The sequence below is a fragment of the Paralichthys olivaceus genome, chromosome 18 (genome assembly GCF_024713975.1).
Source record: "Paralichthys olivaceus isolate ysfri-2021 chromosome 18, ASM2471397v2, whole genome shotgun sequence".
NCBI classification, from domain to species: Eukaryota; Metazoa; Chordata; class Actinopteri; order Pleuronectiformes; family Paralichthyidae; genus Paralichthys; species Paralichthys olivaceus.
In genome coordinates, this window is record NC_091110.1 from 605,232 (window position 1) to 628,197 (window position 22,966).

Consider the following 22,966-nt stretch of genomic DNA (forward strand, 5'->3'; position numbering starts at 1 on the left):
TAGACCTGACACTGTTTGATGCACAGAGCTACAGTATCTTCTCATGTGAGTGACGTTGCTGCAAACTAGTACTTTTCCAAAGCTGTCCGTGATAATGTGGGGTGCAGTGTCATACTGTGCACTTCGAGTATTCTCAAAATAAATCCACTCAATTTACCCAAAAAATCTGATGAGCCATCAAATGCACTCATCAAACAGAATCAGAACAAGAGATTGATGTATACACAATGTATTTGTATCAGACAAACTGAAAGGACATTTTGTTACTTTCTAAATATTAAACTCTAAAACATTACACAGCCTTTTATCACTATACTTTGCTCTTAATTTCATATTGTTTCAAATAATTGTATATTTTATTTTCAGATATGTTGAACTGTTTTCTATTATTATTATTAACAACATTTTTTTTTGTGCTAATTAAACTCATGGATCTTGTGAAAGATCATGCTGATTACAGATAACCCCCTTCTGATGTATGTAGCAAAGGGCCAGGAGTGATTAGGCAGCCAACTAGTGTGGGAAAAGCGGTGACTCACAGGTTATGCAACTGAAAATCACCTGAAGTAGTGGTTTGAATATGATTATATATGTTATCTAAATGAATGGGACCTTTAGTCTGAGTTATTCTTTGACCCTAAATAATAATAAACCAAGGGCATGGGAGTGCCTAATCAATGATTAACTTATTTTAATTTTACTTTTACTTTAAAATTGATCCTTGAATACAACTTTTGTTCCAGGTGAAGACTCAGGTACAGTTTAAGCTAATTAATTGATTTTTATAAGGACATAGATTTTTGTCTGTGAGCACTGGATGTGTGCTAATTGTTATCTCGGGTTTTCAATGAAACCTTATTAAACAATTGGACAAATGAAGTCTTATATTTATGTAACCCAGATCTCCTGGGCCTGAGTTCGTAAACACAAAAAAAAATGAATATGATCTCAGAAGAATATTTGAAACGAATCTTATCTTTTGTTTAAATTCCTCTAATTAATATTAAAGACCACCACAACTGTATTTTAAAAGTCAAAACCTTCACAGGTGTTTATTTACAATAGGAAATAAATGAAAAGGCTGTGAATTCCTCTCAGGAAGTAAAATATTTACAAAACAAAATAAATGCACAAAATAAAATATAGGGTCTCTTTAAATTGTTTAAACTGTTCCTTTGACTTCTCAATTTACCCTTTAATTCACTGGTTAAATAAAATCTTTACCTTTCACAGGTCTCTGAATAAAAACAAACACAATTCCTATCAACTGTAAATTAACTCACAAACATCACATGTGGGCCCACTTCAGAAATGATCAACTTGAAACTTAGTTGCAGGCCTGTAGTGATGCTCGGGTGCGGTGAGGCCTGAAAACTGAGTGGCCACTTCACTCAATCAAGAGCATAAAATAAAAGCACGTGCATTGTCATATCAGTTCGATACTCACAGGTCCAAAACGATGAGCAATGGGGCAACGACAGTCACAGAAAGGGGTGATGGCAGTCACAATCCGAACACAGGCAGCACACACAGTGGCGAAAATCCAGGGAAGAATAAAACAGCAGGGTCCATCCACCAGCAACCATCTCAGTTTCTCTCTCTCTTCACAGACGTCCGTCTCCTTTAATTACATGAACTCTTTTGAGCCATAATATCATCACGCTAAATCGTACTGACTTAACGTTAGCCCGTTTTAGCATTGAAAACAACAGTGCTAAAGCTAAGATATACAGACACATTTCAACCTTTCGAATTGGCTCTCCTACAACTGAACCAGAACCCCTCCCCTCCCACTCCTCCCCCTCCTGCATTCTGGAAGGTCCCAGCAGCTGCTTTGGTAAATTTCACTGTTGACTTAATAACATACTTTCAGTAAAAATGTAAATGTGCCTTGATTTGTTCATGTAAGTGCATTTAGCAATTAAAAATTCAGAAAGTTAGCAAACACATGCACATGCAGAATATAAATGTCCATTAGAAATGTAAAATAACGTGGGATCTGTCACATGTTTAATGTCACATTTAAAGTAAATGGCGGTAAGTTGTCCTGATCATGGGAAGCTATGGTGGAGGGGTAGAGCGGTTACCAGAAGGGTAGCAGTTCAATCCCCAGTTTGCCTCATCTGCATGCTGAAGTGTCCTTGAATAGAAAAAAAAAGTTCTGCTAATAGACGCACTGTATGAATGTGTGTGAACGACAATGAATGGCAAACTGTAGTGTAAAGCGCTCTGAGTGGTCATCAAGATTAGAAAAGCTCTATATGAATACAAACCATTTACCATCACTTGTCATCCTCTCCCTGTCAGAGGCCGGAGAGAAGTGAGGAAAGGCATGGGCACAATAAAGATAGGCATGCTGCAGATCATTGCAACCAACCTCCACCACCATGGTAGTCAATAATTACCATCTCTCCTGAAGTACTGTGGTTTCATTTCTGTCCGGGTGTATTTGTCAACCTAAATGAGCTGAAACCAACACCAAGGTTACTGGCAGCATTGCTTGCACACAGCAACACAGCCATTCACCCAATCAAGTTTACCTGGGTTTTAGTCAAGGTATATATGCTTCAGTGGGATACAGCTGACAGGCCTAATGGTCAATTCCTTTTGAATTGACCAATTGACCTTAGGAACAAATCATTTAACCAGTACTTCACATACTGCGAAGTAACACTATGAACTGAAAAACATTAGATGCACAAGTTACCATGTAAAATAAACACTATATAACAAGAAAACAATGGTAGCCTTGTCATAGCACCACATTACACCGCTTACACATATATAAAGTTTTACCTTAAACAGACCATTAGTTTTAGCCATTAATTTTCAACAATATTTTATAGTATTAAACAGTATAGTAGATTACATACAAATCATTTAAAAAACAGTAATACAAAATCTGTCTGCAGGCGGAGCATTAATCATTAATCATTAAGGAATGATAAAGGAATGATAAAAGAAATGTAAATGTTTTCTTTCCAGTCACTGTGACCTTTGGCCACTGAAATCTAACATATTCATCTTTGAATCAAAGTGGATCAAATAAATTAACTCTTGAGTCCAACTAAATGTGAAATGATTCCCTCAAGGTGTTCCGGAGATACTGTGTCATGTTCACAAAATAATTTGCTTGTGAGGCTACAGTGACATTGACCGTTGACCACCAAAATCTAATCAGGTCACATTTAAGTCCAAGTGAATGATCTGTGCCAAATTTGTAGAAATTCATCAAGACGTTCTCGACATATATGACAAGAATGGGAAAAAAATACCTAAAACATATGGACATTGGCTGTCAGGACAGGAAAATAGAAATCTGAAGCTGTGAGATGGTCATTATTTATGAATCATCAAATGGCATTAAAATGACATTAATTATCCCTTCTATGTAGTCTTATGTTTTGCTTTATATGTGGGTTTTAAGATGGGAGATGTTTGTACATAAATTTGCAGAGATAATAGTGTAACTTAAAAGATTACATGAGCTAGTCCATTCATGTGATAGATAACAAACTCTACAGAAACTCAGTCAATTCCCCTTGAGTTTCAGTTCGTCTTCAACTCGGCTGAGGTAATCAGGATCTGGGTATCCATAGCTGCAAAGACAATGACAGAAAATAAATGACTTTATATGGACAGTTTCCTATCAATGAAAATCTGTACGCATGATTGGTGGTCATTAGCCCTGTAGCATGCTGCCAGCAAAAACACAAGACTTGTGTACAGATGATTACATTGAGGTCACATGAATAAGTTTCTCTTTTCACAAATACACAGATTATATACATTTTATTATATACATATTTTATATGTGATTTGCGGCTGTGGCTGCAGGGGGGTAGAGAGGTGGACCTCTAACCAGTAGGTCGGTGGTTCTATCTGCATGCCATACTGTCCTTGGGCAAGATACTGAACCCAGAATTACACACTCATAGAAAAAGTGCTGCCCATAGATGCAGTGTAGGAATGTGTGAATGGGTGAATGGCAATAAATTGTACTGTAAAGCTCTTTGAGTGGTCATCAAGACTAGAAAAGCTCTATATAAATACAGACCAATTACCATTTCTGTCACAGCCCTCTTACTTAGGCTCCGGCCATAATGAACTGATTACAGGGAAGGCCGTTTTGTTCTTGTGAATGTGTCTGAGCAGAGAATCTCCTGCTACGTTGTTTATATGTGGAAAACAAACTGGGGAATGTCTTTGCACATTCAAAGTGACAGTCTTGTGAAAACACCTCCTACTTTTCACCATCGCTGTTGGTCGTTCGTAGTATTATAAGCAACCAAGTGCGGAGTAGACAATCTACTTCCTGTTCACACTGACCTGGTGTCATGATAAACGTTTATGTACCAGTCAGATACAGGCTACTTAACTGTTGTTAAATGTTTAAGATAAAAGTACTTGTTTGACCTATTATTCTATCATTTTATTCATCTACATTATGTCATTAGACCATTTATACTGAAGTAGCTGAGTAAGCAGCAAGTGAAGCTACAGTAAAATACATTATAAACTGTTTTATAAACAGAAATGTTAGATATATTGTGGGAGCTTGTTTCTCTTTGATTTGTGGTGAGTTACTGGATCATAAAAGCTTCTGAGAACTTCAGATGGAAAAAAAAAAAAAAAAAGACGAGAATTATTTTTCAGAAACAAAAAATGTTCAAAACCACTCGTAAAGTCTTTAACAACGTGTTTAACAGCTTGTTATATTATGTATTGTTTGAAATCTTCATTTTAAAGTAAGCTGTCAAATAAATGCAATGCAGTATAACATACAATATTTCTCTCTGAAATGAACAAGAGTAGAATTTTGAAGTAGTGTTAAGTGCTTTTATGTTGTGAAATAAAAAAGAAATATTGATATTTACAGTATTTGTATTTGTGAGTATTTTATGTGTAGTGTAAACTGTCCAGCCTGCAGAAGAGGAGTTATGTACATCTTGGGGAGCATATTCCTCTCTTAAGTGGAGAACAAAATATGCTTATTTAGTGTATAAGTATGTTTATTACTACACTAACAAACAACTAAGGCCAAAATATTGAAATCTACATTTTCTCTGTCTATTGCTACAATTTGAAGTGAAGAGGTGAGATCTTGAATCTGTCAATGAGCAGCGTGTCTCACACTGCTGAGCTGCGCTGATCACTCAGGCAGTGGACACTCCAAAATATGTTAACATGGGTGCCAAAATTATTCATAATGATCACAATATTGACTGAAATAATCATGATCATGTGACTGTATTATTCCTGCCAGTGTTAGTGGAGCGATCCACGGTGAAGATGAGTCTCTAATCAAAGGCACGTATCAACAGCTTCAGGATCCTCCTGCCCTCTGAGGAGTCTGGGAGATAGGCCATGCACGATACACCTTCATATGTCTGACCAGGATTAGGATGCTCCGCATGCAGACAGACAGTAGATGTTTATCCACCTAATTATGTTCTTCCAAGATGTCCATTATTATGTGGCTAAGAGTGACTCTGAGTCCACATTTTTATGGTTAATCGTTTATTTATTAGAAATATTAATTGAAAATAAGAAATTTCCAGCAACATACTGATGCTGATAAATCACTATAATAAGCATAGATAATGTCTGAGTACAAAAAGGAAAGAAAGAGGAGAATTAAATAAGAGTGTAAAAGACAAAACACAGATATTCCATTTTTTCAAAAAATAATAATATCAGACAGACAGCTAATTAGCCTTATAAATTGTATCGGTATATTTCCACCAACAGATGATTGATTTCTTTTCCAGTGGGATGATTTAAGAGAACTCATAATTCATGAGAAGAACAGGGTGAGAATAAAGAATGTTTATGTAGAGTACTGCTGGTTAATGCTACACCACCGACAACTGGGAATGATCTTCACCACAAAACCTCAACACACGGGGGGCCAACTTGGTGAGGACACTTTTTATGGATGTAGATCACACACCTGTGACACAGATTTGGATTGCTCGATTATGGCAAAAAACATGATCATGATTATTTCAGTCAATATTGTGATCATTATGAATAATTTTTGCACCCATGTTAACATATTTTGGAGTGTCCACTGCCTGAGTGATCAGCGCAGCTCAGCAGTGTGAGACACGCTGCTCATTGACAGATTCAAGATCTCACCTCTTTACTTCAAATTGTAGCAATAGACAGAGAAAATGTAGATTTCAATATTTTGGCCTTAGTTGTTTTTTAGTGTAGTAATAAACATACTTATACACTAAATAAGCATATTTTGTTCTCCACTTAAGAGAAGAATATGCTCCCCAAGATGTACATAACTCCTCTTCTGCAGGCTGGACAGTTTACACTACACATAAAATACTCACAAATACAAATACTGTAAATATCAATATTTCTTTTTTATTTCACAACATAAAAGCACTTAACACTACTTCAAAATTCTACTCTTGTTCATTTCAGAGAGAAATATTGTATGTTATACTGCATTGCATTTATTTGACAGCTTACTTTAAAATGAAGATTTCAAACAATACATAATATAACAAGCTGTTAAACACATTGTTAAAGACTTTACGAGTGGTTTTGAACATTTTTTGTTTCTGAAAAATAATTCTCGTCGTTTAAAGCTTTTTTTTCCCATCTGAAGTTCTCAGAAGCTTAAATGATCCAGTAACTCACCACAAATCAAAGAGAAACAAGCTCCCACAATATATCTAACATTTCTGTTTATAAAACAGTTTATAATGTATTTTACTGTAGCTTCACTTGCTGCTTACTCAGCTACTTCAGTATAAATGGTCTAATGACATAATGTAGATGAATAAAATGATAGAATAATAGGTCAAACAAGTACTTTTATCTTAAACATTTAACAACAGTTAAGTAGCCTGTATCTGACTGGTACATAAACGTTTATCATGACACCAGGTCAGTGTGAACAGGAAGTAGATTGTCTACTCCGCACTTGGTTGCTTATAATACTACGAACGACCAACAGCGATGGTGAAAAGTAGGAGGTGTTTTCACAAGACTGTCACTTTGAATGTGCAAAGACATTCCCCAGTTTGTTTTCCACATATAAACAACGTAGCAGGAGATTCTCTGCTCAGACACATTCACAAGAACAAAACGGCCTTCCCTGTAATCAGTTCATTATGGCCGGAGCCTAAGTAAGAGGGCTGTGACAGAAATGGTAATTGGTCTGTATTTATATAGAGCTTTTCTAGTCTTGATGACCACCCAAAGAGCTTTACAGTACAATTTATTGCCATTCACCCATTCACACATTCCTACACTGCATCTATGGGCAGCACTTTTTCTATGAGTGTGTAATTCTGGGTTCAGTATCTTGCCCAAGGACAGTTTGGCATGCAGATAGAACCACCGACCTACTGGTTAGAGGTCCACCTCTCTACCCCCCTGCAGCCACAGCCGCAAATCACATATAAAATATGTATATAATAAAATGTATATAATCTGTGTATTTGTGAAAAGAGAAACTTATTCATGTGACCTCAATGTAATCATCTGTACACAAGTCTTGTGTTTTTGCTGGCAGCATGCTACAGGGCTAATGACCACCAATCATGCGTACAGATTTTCATTGATAGGAAACTGTCCATATAAAGTCATTTATTTTCTGTCATTGTCTTTGCAGCTATGGATACCCAGATCCTGATTACCTCAGTCGAGTTGAAGACGAACCGAAACTCAAGGGAATTGACTGAGTTTCTGTAGAGTTTGTTATCTATCACATGAATGGACTAGCTCATGTAATCTTTTAAGTTACACTATTATCTCTGCAAATTTATGTACAAACATCTCCCATCTTAAAAGCCACATATAAAGCAAAACATAAGACTACATAGAAGGGATAATTAATGTCATTTTAATGCCATTTGATGATTCATAAATAATGACCATCTCACAGCTTCAGATTTCTATTTTCCTGTCCTGACAGCCAATGTCCATATGTTTTAGGTATTTTTTTCCCATTCTTGTCATATATGTCGAGAACGTCTTGAGAGAATTTCTACAAATTTGGCACAGATCATTCACTTGGACTTAAATGTGACCTGATTAGATTTTGGTGGTCAACGGTCAATGTCACTGTAGCCTCACAAGCAAATTATTTTGTGAACATGACACAGTATCTCCGGAACACCTTGAGGGAATCATTTCACATTTAGTTGGACTCAAGAGTTAATTTATTTGATCCACTTTGATTCAAAGATGAATATGTTAGATTTCAGTGGTCAAAGGTCACAGTGACTGGAAAGAAAACATTTACATTTCTTTTATCATTCCTGAATGATTAATGATTAATGCTCCGCCTGCAGACAGATTTTGTATTACTGTTTTTTTAAATGATTTGTATGTAATCTACTATACTGTTTAATACTATAAAATATTGTTGAAAATTAATGGCTAAAACTAATGGTCTGTTTAAGGTAAAACTTTATATATGTGTAAGCAGTGTAATGTGGTGCTATGACAAGGCTACCATTGTTTTCTTGTTATATAGTGTTTATTTTACATGGTAACTTGTGCATCTAATGTTTTTCAGTTCATAGTGTTACTTCGCAGTATGTGAAGTACTGGTTAAATGATTTGTTCCTAAGGTCAATTGGTCAATTCAAAAGGAATTGACCATTAGGCCTGTCAGCTGTATCCCACTGAAGCATATATACCTTGACTAAAACCCAGGTAAACTTGATTGGGTGAATGGCTGTGTTGCTGTGTGCAAGCAGTGCTGCCAGTAACCTTGGTGTTGGTTTCAGCTCATTTAGGTTGACAAATACACCCGGACAGAAATGAAACCACAGTACTTCAGTTGTAGGAGAGTCAATTCTAAAGTTTGAAATGTGTCTGTATATCTTAGCTTTAGCACTGTTGTTTTCAATGCTAAAAACGGGCTAACGTTAAGTCAGTACGATTTAGCCTGATGATATTATGGCTCAAAAGAGTTCATGTAATTAAAGGAGACGGACGTCTGTGAAGAGAGAGAGAAACTGAGATGGTTGCTGGTGGATGGACCCTGCTGTTTTATTCTTCCCTGGATTTTCGCCACTGTGTGTGCTGCCTGTGTTCGGATTGTGACTGCCATCACCCCTTTCTGTGACTGTCATTGCCCCATTGCTCCTCGTTTTGGACCTGTGAGTATCGAACTGATATGACAATGCACATGCTTTTATTTTATGCTCTTGATTGAGTGAAGTGGCCACTCAGTTTTCAGGCCTCACCGCACCCGAGCATCACTACAGGCCTGCAACTAAGTTTCAAGTTGATCATTTCTGAAGTGGGCCCACATGTGATGTTTGTGAGTTAATTTACAGTTGATAGGAATTGTGTTTGTTTTTATTCAGAGACCTGTGAAAGGTAAAGATTTTATTTAACCAGTGAATTAAAGGGTAAATTGAGAAGTCAAAGGAACAGTTTAAACAATTTAAAAAGACCCTGTATTTTATTTTGTGCATTTATTTTGTTTTGTAAATATTTTACTTCCTGAGAGGAATTCACAGCCTTTTCATTTATTTCCTATTGTAAATAAACACCTGTGAAGGTTTTGACTTTTAAAATACAGTTGTGGTGGTCTTTAATATTAATTAGAGGAATTTAAACAAAAGATAAGATTCGTTTCAAATATTCTTCTGAGATCATATTCATTTTTTTTTGTGTTTACGAACTCAGGCCCAGGAGATCTGGGTTACATAAATATAAGACTTCATTTGTCCAATTGTTTAATAAGGTTTCATTGAAAACCCGAGATAACAATTAGCACACATCCAGTGCTCACAGACAAAAATCTATGTCCTTATAAAAATCAATTAATTAGCTTAAACTGTACCTGAGTCTTCACCTGGAACAAAAGTTGTATTCAAGGATCAATTTTAAAGTAAAAGTAAAATTAAAATAAGTTAATCATTGATTAGGCACTGCCATGCCCTTGGTTTATTATTATTTAGGGTCAAAGAATAACTCAGACTAAAGGTCCCATTCATTTAGATAACATATATAATCATATTCAAACCACTACTTCAGGTGATTTTCAGTTGCATAACCTGTGAGTCACCGCTTTTCCCACACTAGTTGGCTGCCTAATCACTCCTGGCCCTTTGCTACATACATCAGAAGGGGGTTATCCGTAATCAGCATGCTCTTTCACAAGATCCATGAGTTTAATTAGCACAAAAAAATTTTTTTGTTAATAATAATAATAGAAAACAGTTCAACATATCTGAAAATAAAATATACAATTATTTGAAACAATATGAAATTAAGAGCAAAGTATAGTGATAAAAGGCTGTGTAATGTTTTAGAGTTTAATATTTAGAAAGTAACAAAATGTCCTTTCAGTTTGTCTGATACAAATACATTGTGTATACATCAATCTCTTGTTCTGATTCTGTTTGATGAGTGCATTTGATGGCTCATCAGATTTTGATTATATCAAAGAATAAAGTGATTGAACAGAGTAAGGTATTGAGATGAATCGCATATGATTCAGACTTCACACCAAACACAGCAGATAGTAGATTCAGTAGATGGGACGCGGGACCAAAAATATTTTGGGAACTTTTTTAAAAAGAAGACCATCAAATTTCAGGATCTAAAAAATCAGTATGGATTAAACAATCAAGATTTATACAGATATCTACAGATGCAGCATTATATGGAGTAAACTATAAAAAAGTTTAATTCAGATGAGCCTGAGTCAGGAATCATTAAGTTATTCATCTCAGCATATGATTCAGACCAGGGAAAGAAACTAATCACAAAACTATATAAAGAAGTGGAAAGATTAAAGTTACGCCTGGCTCTGAGGCCGCAACAACACAGACAAGGCAGCGTGATGTAGCGAATTACAATATGCTTTATTGATTTAACATAAACGGAAATGAGCGATGGAGTGTGAAAGTGAGCGTCAGTAGTATGTGAGGGTGTTTGAGTGTTATGTAGTATGTGTGGTGCATGTTGTCAGGTGCAGAACATAACAAAAGTAGATGCAGCAGGATGGAGATCTCAGGAATGAGTGAGAGAGAGCAAGACAGCCCACGGCAGGGGGTTTATAACAGCAAGCCAATCAGGGAGCCCTGCACAGGAACCTCCAGCCGGCTAACAATCAGCAACCTGCAAGACACACCCACACAGCATACACACCATACACAGACAGGACACAGACATGGGCTGGGGCCGTAACACCCCCCCCCATAAAGACAGGGTCCCACACGGAACCCTGGCAACCCAAGAGGTAGAAGGGAAAAGGACAAGGGAGCAGGCGATACCTGAAACAAATAAAACAGACACCAATATGAATATACAGCAAACAGATTAATCACATGGAGCCCTTGACAAGGCGTCAGCTACCACATTGTCACAGCCCTTGATATGGCAGATTTCAAGGCAAAATGACTGCAACAACAGGGCCCACCGAATTAAACGTTGGTTCGGACATTGCAGTGAACTCAGAAATGTCAAGGGGTTGTGATCTGTGAAAACAACAACAGGTCCAGAACTAACATAGACACTGAAATGCTGCAAAGCCAAAACCAAAGCCAGTGTTTCCTTTTCAATAACAGAATAATTTAACTGATGCTTATTAAACTTCCGTGAAAAAAAACAAACAGGCTTATCCACTCCCAAGTCATCAGGTTGCAGCAACACTGCTCCCGCCCCCACATAACTGGCATCTACCTCAACTTTAAAGGGCCTATCCCACAAAGGAGCAGCCAAAACCGGAGCATGACAAATAACGGCCTTCACATTCTCAAACGCAGACTGACACTCAGAAGACCAGTCAAACGTAGCTTTAGCCTTCAACAGGTTAGTAAGAGGTGCAACCACAGTTGAAAAATTCCTACAAAAACAACGATAGTACCCAACGAGCCCCAAAAACCTCATCAGTTCTTTCTTGGTTGTAGGAGGAACATAGTTATCAATAGCTTGCACCTTTGCTCTCACAGGACAAACTCTACCCTGACCCACCACACGACCAAGATAAGTAACCGTGGCCTTCGCAAAGTCACATTTGGCCAGATTCACAGTTAAATGTGCGTGAGCCAAGCGGTCAAACAACTCGCCAATGCGGTCAAGATGGACGTCCCAATCATCTGAGTAAATGACAACATCGTCTAAATACACTGAACAACCTTCCAGATCTCCCACAACCCTGTTCATCAGGCGTTGGAAGGTCGCCGGCGCATTACGCAAACCAAAAGGCATGACTGAATAGGAATATAAGCCTGTGGATGTAATAAATGCTGCAATGTCTCTTGCCCTCTCAGACAGTGGGACCTGCCAATATCCCTTGAGCAAATCAAATTTGCTCACAAATTTAGCTGACCCAACCTGGTCGACACAATCCTCCACACGAGGGAGGGGAAAACAATCAGGTTTTGTGACACTATTTACTTTACGAAAGTCTGAACAAAATCTGGGCGTGTTATCCGACTTTGGAACGAGCAAGCAAGGCGAGGCCCAAGAAGAGCAGGACGGCTCCGCCATGTCATTCTCCAACATAAACTTAACCTCGGCATCAAGAAATTTTCGCTTCTCTGGATGAAGACGGTAGAACTTCTGTTTAATGGGTTTAGAATCACCTACATCAATATCATGTTCAATCAAGTGTGTGCGGGTAGGTGTGTCACTAAACAAACATGTATAATGCCTAATCAAACTAACCAACTGTGCACGTCTGGAAACCTCCAAATGGCCTAGCAAACCATCCAAATTCTGCAGAGTCTCAGAATTCTTGAGCCGGCCATATAATACAGCGTCATCAGGGCCTGGTACACCGTCCCCGCCCTGCTCTGCCATCACAGGGGATGGAGAAACAGACACACAGGCAGGATGGACATCCGATGACTGGACCCCCTGAACACCGGACTCCTGCACACGAGAATAGTATGGTTTCAATAGATTCACATGACACAGATGAGTAGAAGACCGACGGTCTGGAGTAGCAATCAGATAGTTCACGTCAGACAGTTTTTCAACCACAGAGTAAGGGCCAGAAAATTTAGCCTGAAAGGGAGATGTTACAATGGGCAACAGAACAAGGACCTGATCTCCTGGGAGAAAAACACGATCTTCAACCCGACGGTCATAATGTTTTTTCATTTTGCTCTGTGCACCCACCAACTTACTCTTAGCCACCTCCTGAGCCCTATACAACCTGTATCTAAAACCATAAACATACTCCAGAAGGTTTCGTGGAGGATCCGCCTCCTTCCAGTTGTCACGCAACAGGGCCAAAGGGCCCCGAACAGTATGGCCGAATACAAGGTCGTTGGGACTAAACCCTATACTCTCCTGCACAACTTCCCTCGCGGCCAACAACAGCCACGGTAAACCCTCTTCCCAGTCACCCTTCATCTCAACACAATACGCACGCAACATCGCCTTTAAGGTCTGGTGAAATCGCTCCAGAACACCTTGACTTTGTGCGTGGTAGGCAGAGGCCTGATTGTGCTTAACACGCAACTGCTTCAGGACCTGCGAAAATAGATGCGATGAAAAGTTAGACCCCTGGTCGGACTGGATGACCCTGGGAATACCAAAGATAGCTATAAACTGCGACAAAGCACGCACCACAGACCTGGTTGTGATTGTTCGCAGTGGATAGGCAGCTGGGTACCTTGTGCTCTGGCACATCACTGTCAACAAGTAACAAACTCCTGACCTCGAAGGGGGCAAGGGCCCCACGCAATCAATAACAAGGTGTTCAAAAGGCTGCCTCACAGCTGGTATTGGGAACAAAGGAGCAGGCTTGAGTGTCTGATTAGGTTTACTGGTAAATTGGCATGTATGGCACGACTTAATGTAGGCCGACACATCTCTTTTCAGTCGGGGCCAAAAGAAATACCTCAGGATGCGGTCGTACGTCTTCCTGACGCCCAAATGACCACTCTCGTTGTGGGACATCTGCAACACCAAACTGCGAAACTTAGTGGGAACAACAACTTGGTAAACAGGATCCCCAACAAAATTTTCCCACTGAGGCACCCATTTCCTCACCAACACACCATTATCAATAAAATAACACTGAGCGTGATTTCCCACCTCACCAACAGGGCAAACCATCTCCCGCAACGCCTTAAGGGAGACATCCGTTTGCTGCTGCTCCACCAACTCACTGTAAGAGACAGACCAAGGTAAATCAGAACATTTTACATCATGCTGCAGTGAACTGTCAACTTCTTCTGCGGAACTCCCATCCGCCTGCGTGCGCGCCATTGCCCGCGTCACAGCGCATGCAGTAAATACATCAGGGAACTCCCTCTCGTTCTTATCAGGTTCACTGCTAACGAGGGGAACCGGAACCACAATAGGAGGGGGAACATCCCCCCAAACCTTGCTACCGCATATGCCATTACCCAGAATCACTTCAATTCCATCCAGAGGTAAAGCCGGGCGCACACCAACCACCACTTCACCCTGAAAAAGATCACAAGACAACATCATTTTATGCTGAGGCACGCGCAAAACTTTCAATCCCATCCCAAGCACAGGGATAAATGAGCCGGTGTAAGTCTCATCTGAAAACGGTAAGACTGACGTCAAAATAAAAGAATCGAAAGCAGCCGTATCCCGCAGTATCTTTACGCGCACTTTCTTGTCACTACCTACCAGGGAAACAACACCGTCACTGATAAACGGCTTAAAAGACTTGAGCCCCACACCGGCTACCTGAGGCCCCGCCTCAGTACCTGCCGTCAAATCCTCCAAGACCGGCGCAACAAACATTGCTGGCTTGGGGGTAAAACTGGACTCAGTGTGCTTCAACCTGGACTTTAACGCATAACAATCACGCCTCCAATGGCCCCGTTTGTGACAATAATTACAAACTTTATTAGACTCACGTGCACCACGTTCGTCCCTCTGCTGGTCTGTTGGTCTTACAGGGCGCCCCGACCCAGCACTGCCACCGGAGAAAGCGTCCCTGTGCCCGCCACCGCGAGCCACAGGAGCATCCCCCCCGTGCGTCAGCACATAATCATCGGCCAATGCAGCGGCCTCAGCTGTCGTTTTAACTTTGCGCTCACTGATGTAAGTAGCAATGCGCTCCGACAGCGAGTTCTTGAACTGCTCCAAAATAACCAGCTCCCGCAGACCATCATATGACTCAACATCTGTAGCAACACACCAGCGATCAAAATAAGTGGACAAGTCACGTGCAAACTCCATGTGAGACTTCTCACCTCTCTTCCCAGTCCTAAATCGCTGGCGATAAGCCTCAGGGACAAGCTCAAACGCCTTCAGAATAGCTGATTTTACTGTTGCGTAATTCCCACACTCACTGCTACTCAAGGACGAATAAGCCTCCTGGGCCCTGCCGGTTATCACACACTGCAACAACAATGCGCGTGTGGCCTCAGACCACCCCCGTGCATCCCCCAGACGCTCAAACATTAGAAAAAATGTCTCTGGATCACGTTCATTAAATTTGGGCACAAGCCTCAAATCACTCAAATCATTACCAGCACGTACCGCATTTCCCCCAGACACAGAGGGACCACCAGGTAACAAACCAGCCGCTGCTCTGTCCTCACGAGCCACCTGCAGCTGTTGCCTCTGCAGCTCCAGTTTCGCCAACTCAGTCTCCTGCTTAATCCTCTCCAAAGAAAGCTCCTTCTCTGCCTCAAACTTCAGACGCAACTCCAGCAACTCCTTTTGCTGCTCGAAGGACAACCCAAGACCAACACCAAGACTCGCAACCGAGTCATCACACACAGAAGCACCAGCTTCTTTCACGGTGCCCAAAACCTTCATTTTACACAAATGCACCTTCAAATTGGACCGAATGGTCTCCTTAACACGTCTGTCCCCTACATCGACCTCATAATAGTCCACTATTTTAAGCAACTGCTCCCTAGAACACTCATCCAACCACTGCTCAGACGGCTCCTCCAAAAACGCCTTCACTATTACATCCATCTCAATCACTTGCGAGAAAAACAGAAAAAGTAAAATGTCAGACCCACCTGTGCGCTTTCAGTCGGAGTTCCCCCGCTAGTTATCTGCCTAACCAGAAACTAACTACCTAACTCCCCCCTAGTCTTCATGAGGCGTAGCGGCCGGTATTTATGCACCTAGAGCCCGCTGGTTCGAAAGCAGCCACCAGTAAACTGGTCACCACCCCGAAACCACGGACAGTGCTCCCGAGCAGGTTATGGGAAAAGGGGAAAGGGAAGCTCTCAACCACCGTACCCCAACACTAACAACCCCCGCCGACGAATCCCAAAGGAGAGACGCCGCTAAACTTACCAGGAAAAACTCCGACAGAACACTGCACACACACCTTGTCCGACACTCACCTTTCTCCGCTTCCGCCAAAGTCCGTTCCGCATGAATGAATAAAAACCGGCTCCAGGAAAAACACACCTGCTCACAACTCACAAACGCATGCGCGCCAACACACAAAGGGAGAAACACGTCACCGTTCACCTAGGGAATCCCCACAAAGGGAACCCCATAAACCCGACGTCACACGCCGCACAAGATCAGTCAATCACATCCAACAAGCGCCGCTAATTACACAGACAACAATACCCAATTACTGCGCTCACTCAGAACGTCAAAGACGAAATACGTACCAACAAGGCAAAAAAAAAAATCCACTAAACGCCCAGCACTTATCCAGGACGAGCCCCCAACTTTGTTACGCCTGGCTCTGAGGCCGCAACAACACAGACAAGGCAGCGTGATGTAGCGAATTACAATATGCTTTATTGATTTAACATAAACGGAAATGAGCGATGGAGTGTGAAAGTGAGCGTCAGTAGTATGTGAGGGTGTTTGAGTGTTATGTAGTATGTGTGGTGCATGTTGTCAGGTGCAGAACATAACAAAAGTAGATGCAGCAGGATGGAGATCTCAGGGATGAGTGAGAGAGAGCAAGACAGCCCACGGCAGGGGGTTTATAACAGCAAGCCAATCAGGGAGCCCTGCACAGGAACCTCCAGCCGGCTAACAATCAGCAACCTGCAAGACACACCCACACAGCATACACACCATACACAGACAGGACACAGACATGGGCTGGGGCCGTAACAGGTAACAATATGACATATATAAAAGAAAAGGGGGGAAAAGAGGCTGGGTGGCAGTTATCAGAGGAGGAATGGGACAAGGTAAATGAAGGACAGTGGAAAACAACATGCTCCCTCTCATGGAGAGAATATGGTTGGAGGAACATTGTAAGATACTTTATTACACCAACACAACAGAAATCTCAAAACACACGACGTTGGAGACTGTGTGGGGAAAATAAGGCAGACCATTTTCATATCTTTTGGGGATGCCCTTGTATTATACCTTTTTGGCAAGAGTTAAAGAAGAGTATGGAAACAATTCTGAAAGTGCAAATTCCACTTTCATTTGAAGTTTTATATTTGGGAAAAGAGAACCAGGAGATTAAATACATATTTCGAATAATGGTGGTGGTGGCTAAAAAGGCCATCACCAGAAAATGGCTAAAAAAAGATCCACCAAAAATAGAGGATTGGGTAGATGTAATGCTCGATATATATAGAATGGAGAAGCTGACTTTCTCAGCTAGACTAAAATCAGAAACTTTTAAAAACTACTGGGAAAACTGGATTGATTTTGTGTCTCCATTGAGAGCAGACTTTGTGCAATAAGGACAGTGTGTATTGCAGAGTGTTGACCCCCTTGGTTCAGGCTACAAACTTGTTTATTGTTCATTTATTTATTTGATATGTTTACCCCAATCATGAGACAAGGAACAATGCAGGAGAGGTGTGAAAATAAGGACAAGAGTGAAAAAGCGGTTCATTTTACTTCACATTTACTCTACTGTAACTTTACTTGAGAATTCATGTCCAATTATGTCTCTGCTCTGCGGTGGAAGTATAGGAATGTTTTATACTGTTATAAAATTATACACATTATGTAAAATATTGATGGAATATTGATATGTGGAATCAATAAAAAAGATAATTGAAAAAAAAAAAAAAGCTCTGGGTGTTGCAGGTCAAAAGATCAAATTTGGAGCCTTTTGGGTTCAAATGTCTGGTTAGGGTAACTACACATGCTCTTACTGCTGCTGGTGTTAGAATAACTTTTTGAACATAAAAACACAAGAATAAACAAAAATACTGTTCTCTAAGTGCTGCAACTGAAAGTAAACATTACAACCATAACATGAATATGCTCTAGTATTAGAATATGAGAAATTGAATGTTACTCTGCTACTTCAGCTAACTTGCGGGAGGATGAGGTTGTATTTAAAGAGACCACTTTGGTGAGAGAATGGGCTGTGATTGGTGGGTGACTGACGAGCACCCATAAACCTATCGGTAGCTGAGCACATGACTCTGTGTCCTGCATGAACTAACACAATGCTTCATTAGTCACAATTCAAGTTCAGGATTTCTACGATGACATTCTCACTTTAAACCTCATTTAAAGTATCTTGAATTAAGGCAAATTAAAGCTGACCTTGAATTATGATCAGTCAGAATCAAATTGTGCAGAAATCTGAAATGGATATCTATATCATTGAGCATTGTACAAGTTACATTGTACAAGTACATGTTCTACTGAATAAGGGATCAGCCACTTGCTATCTGTAAACCCCCAACCCCCAAGTGAATCTCCTTATATCATGCTAGGTGTTGTTTGGGCAAAGAAAAAATTAAAAGAAAAAAAGTCTAATTTGTGTATTTTAGCAGGTGCTCTTAATAAAAAGGTTCCCTTTTTAGCACCATGCATCTTATCCACTGAAATATCCACACTTACATCACTGATATAAACATATACCTATTGAGATTTAATTAAAGTAAATGGAGAATTACAGGATTACCTCCACATTTGCTATGGTTTGAGATACTGCTGCTAGTGCGACATCTAGTGGCAGTGAATATCGCTAATGAATATCATATGTACATAAACACTCTCAGAGGTGGGTAGTAGAACCTGTGGTGAACTTCAGCTGACATAAAAACTCAAAAGCTTTAGTTTGTCCAGTTTGGACGCGCTCCTGATGTAAATATAAAGTATTTAAATCTAGCAGGGCCCATTCTGTTCAATCTGTACAATTTTGACGATTGCCCACTGGTGGATTATTTTATATTCAATTCTTGTCAATAGATCACTTTCTCCTAAGTCTTATACACTGGACCTTTTAAGAAAATACTTCATTCAATACATTGTACTCATTTTCTTGTGGACAGTTTTTCATGCTCAAAAATCTTTGCTTTAACCCTCCTTTTAAGTGAATTGTTTTTTACTTTATTTGAAGTAAGAGTAGTTCAGTTAAAGAAATCAAAGTACATTTCAGAACCTGTACTTTTATACTTTTACTTGGTTAAAGAATCCGAAACAGTGGTTAAACTTCAGCTCAAGTTATTTTTAATACAAGTATCTGTACCTCTACTTGAGTAAAGAATGTGTGTGCTTTTATCACCTCTGCACACACATACACACACACAGTGGATTTTTTTTTAACAACAGGGAGACCACAACTTCGCAATAACACAACGATACCCACAAGCAACAGTTAAATTCGAAAAAACAAGCTGCAAAGCAACCAAACTCACGCCATGCAGTAGCAAACTGCCAATACAACTGCCTGGACACTCCAAACAATTTGTAGAGCAACACATAATGTCCTGAGCACGTAATTACATAGGCATCAGGACAAACACCAAATGTTAGCTCTCAACTTGAACCCGGTTATGATGCTGTGGCAAGACTTTAGAGTACAGCATGAATGTACAGTTCATGCTCAAAAACCTATGTGCTGGATTTTAAAAAGTCCTGTAATGGCAATGGTTCAAAAATTCCTCCACAGGGATGTAAAAGACTTAAAGTTATTGCAAATAGAACAGTATTTAGGTTTTGGGGTGGATTACCTTTCAATGGGGGATTTAGATTAACTCTTTCCTTTCAATAAATCCAATGATGTACTCACATTGTCTTTACCTTATACTGTATTAAAATGTGTTTGATGATCTGCAACATTGCTCAAAAAACATTCCTCTGTTACGTCATGCTGTCAAAAAATAACTTGATGATGTGACGAGCTATTTGTTTCTCTTATCTGTGAAGATAGTTCTTGATAAATCTTTATAAGGCTATATGTTTGGAGTCATTGCTATGTGCATGATTGTATTATGCATGTTATTAATTATAATATTTTTGCACGGCACTAAATACAAACGATTTCTGCATCATCATGCCACTCTCAATTAACATACAGAAACAGAAGCAAATGAGACAGAACTGTGGTTGTTCTCTAAGATGTGATACAGTTACATTTTGTTCTGTTGTTGCCTTTTAACTGAAGTGCCAGTATGTATGACATGTGTCATATCAGCCTATGTTGTGGTGGCTGGTCATTATACTGTCTGGTCCATCGGCCATCACGGACCAACATCCTGTCTGGTCAACAGACTGAGGCCCCTGCTGAAGAAATACAGAGTCACTGTGTACTTGTCTGGCCATGACCACAATCTGCAGGTATGTAAGTGAGTGCACGCTCAATCATAAAAAATATCATGTGTAAATGATACACATCAAGGAAGTGTATCTCAGTGTGTTGTTATTTGTCTGTCTGTCTCTTTGACAGTTATTTATTCTTTTTCATATCCCACTTATCACACTGTGTTTGAGAAGAGTATGTGCAAGATTGCCCCTCTCTGTACAGGAGGTGGCATTCACTAGTGGGTGCTACAAAGACTGTACTTGTTGATAGTTCAAAGCTAGTTTGCATCATTTTCTGGCACCAAGACTGGCATGTGCCCACATTACACAATCACAGGTTTTATACATTTCCAAAAATTAGAAACCATCCAGATAGTTATTGGGTTAAATGATACTTTGTTTCAACGGATATTACTGGTCAATATAATTAGTCATAAAGATGAAATCTTATTTATTTTATATGAGCCAATGTTGACATATTGTTCCAGGAAGATGAGCATTTGTTTTTCCTGCAGTTGTATAACTTACAGTCCAACAATTGGCTTCAACTTATCTCAATGAAGTAAATGATTGCACAATGTGATGGCTACTGAGTAAAGACAACATTAAGAATGGTACACTGTAAGCCTTATCTTCACTATGCAGGTCTGTATGGCACAAAATGACCGTAAAAAAACTAAAGTCACTGCACAACAGAAGCAGAAAGGGAGGGGGGATTGAAAAGATGGAAACAATTACATAGAATGATACACTGTGATGGAATATCTGGTAACTTCATCTACCACTTGTATGATATGGTTTTATATTTAATTTTATAATTACCTCAACATTATGAAGTGATCTGTGTGTCTGTAAAACACGTTGGAGCAAGAGGAATCTACTGTGCAACGTGAGTGTTGCAGTCTAAGCATACAGATGTGTTGATTGTCAATATGTGTGTGTCAGTGTAAGAGGGAATCAATGTGCTGCATAAAGCCCTACAATGAAATAAGATTGGAAACAAGTGGTTGATATGAGAACAGTTCAATCAGGAGAGACTTTAACTTGACAGTTGAATATTTTTTTTATTTCTATGCAATTAAGTCTTTTGGCATTTTGACCCCTATGTGATGTCATCGGCATCAGAGGGGTTGATGGAGAAATAATTATGAATGACTCTGCTGGACTGGACCATGGCTTCGGATTAAACCGGAGGAGATTGGGTTGAAGGGGAGTTACAGCGGATCACTAATGACAGCTGACTGCCGGAGAGAGGAGAAAGGATTTCAAATTTGATCACAACCGCACGACTGGCTGGATGAGATTGTGGCAATATCTGAATGGCCATTCAAAATGCCCACAATCAGCTGATTAATAATAAGAAATATATATAGAGAGATAGATTTGTGAGTAATTGAATATTTCAAATTTCAAATTTATATAGCAAGGTATCACAACAAGCAGTTGTCTAAGGGTGCTGCACAAAAGTCCAAGTCCAAGAAGAAACACAAAATCCAACTTGTTCCACACCGAGCAAGCATGAGCAACAGCCGGGAGGAAAAACTCCCAGGTGTAAGAAACCTCCGGCAGAACTGGGCTCTGTGTGGACGGCCTCTGCCAGGAACGGTTTATGAGAAAGTCTTCCTGAATTCCAAAGATGAAAGAGTACCTGTGGCAGCCTTCACTTGTCATAAAAACTCAAGAGGCGTTTAGTTTGTCCAGTTTTTACTACTGTAAAAACATGGTGGCCTCTGTAGAGAGGACCTGCTCCCCATGTAAATATAAAGTATTTAAATATAAATGGCTCATTCTAAGAAAACAACAATCGTACAATTTAGATAAAACACACTAGTGAAAACATCACCAGGATTACTTTGTATTCAGTTTCTGCTCCCTTTCACCTAAATCTTACACACTGAACCTTTAATGAATTTTGTCGCTGTATCTTGGTCTAATTGAGCACAACATTGATGCCTTTAATGCTGTCTGTCTCTGTATTCTTAACAGTTCATCAGAGAGGATGATGGGAGCTCATATGTAGTCAGTGGGAGTGGGGTGGTCAGCGATCCTGACACCACTCACAAGGACAGTGTTCCTCAGTCCTGGCAGCTCTACTCCAGTCCTGTCAATCACACAATAGGAGGCGTGGCTTACTTCCAGGTCACTGTGCATAAGATGACAGTCACCTTCATGCAGACTAATGGGAAATGTGTTTACCGCACAGAGCTGCCAACACGTATAGTCAGAAGTAATGGAATGCTCTAAAACTGAAGATATGATTACTGATATCTTTGGGCGATGGCATGTTACTATTAAGTGAAATGTGTATATATTAAGTGTATATTCAAAGTATTTTGTACTGTATGTAATGTTTTACACATGTAACAAAATATAAACTGTTTTATGTCTTTTGTTGTGCATTGTATTTCATGATGGAGGCCTCAATGTGCAGGATGAATTATAGCTCTACTTGCATACAAGTAAGTAGTAGAGCAATAGTAGAGCCAAGTAGAGCATTGTTAGGTTTGCAACCAAAACATCTGCTCTGCCATTTTCA

General features: G+C 39.8%; 1 protein-coding gene across 1 annotated transcript; it reads right to left on the reverse strand.

The window, feature by feature from the left end:
- Window positions 1-10,848: 10,848 nt before the first annotated feature.
- Window positions 10,849-17,034, reverse strand: LOC138405459 (uncharacterized). Its single transcript, XM_069514144.1, has 2 exons — window positions 14,844-17,034; window positions 10,849-11,267 (listed from the first exon to the last, which is right to left on the reverse strand). The coding sequence occupies exons 1-2, from the start codon at window positions 15,916-15,918 to the stop codon at window positions 11,098-11,100; spliced, it is 1,245 nt and encodes a 414-aa protein (XP_069370245.1). The 5' UTR covers window positions 15,919-17,034; the 3' UTR covers window positions 10,849-11,097.
- Between the last annotated feature and the right edge of the window lie 5,932 nt (window positions 17,035-22,966).

Bases quoted from the DNA above. Each gene is read 5' to 3' on its own strand.
- LOC138405459 (XM_069514144.1), bottom strand. From the start codon at position 15,918: ATGGATGTAATAGTGAAGGCGTTTTTGGAGGAGCCGTCTGAGCAGTGG. The intron at 11,268-14,843 runs GTGAGTCTAATA...TATTTGTTTCAG, and splicing joins GAGGGACGAACGTGGTGCAC to GTATCGCCTGCTCCCTTGTC.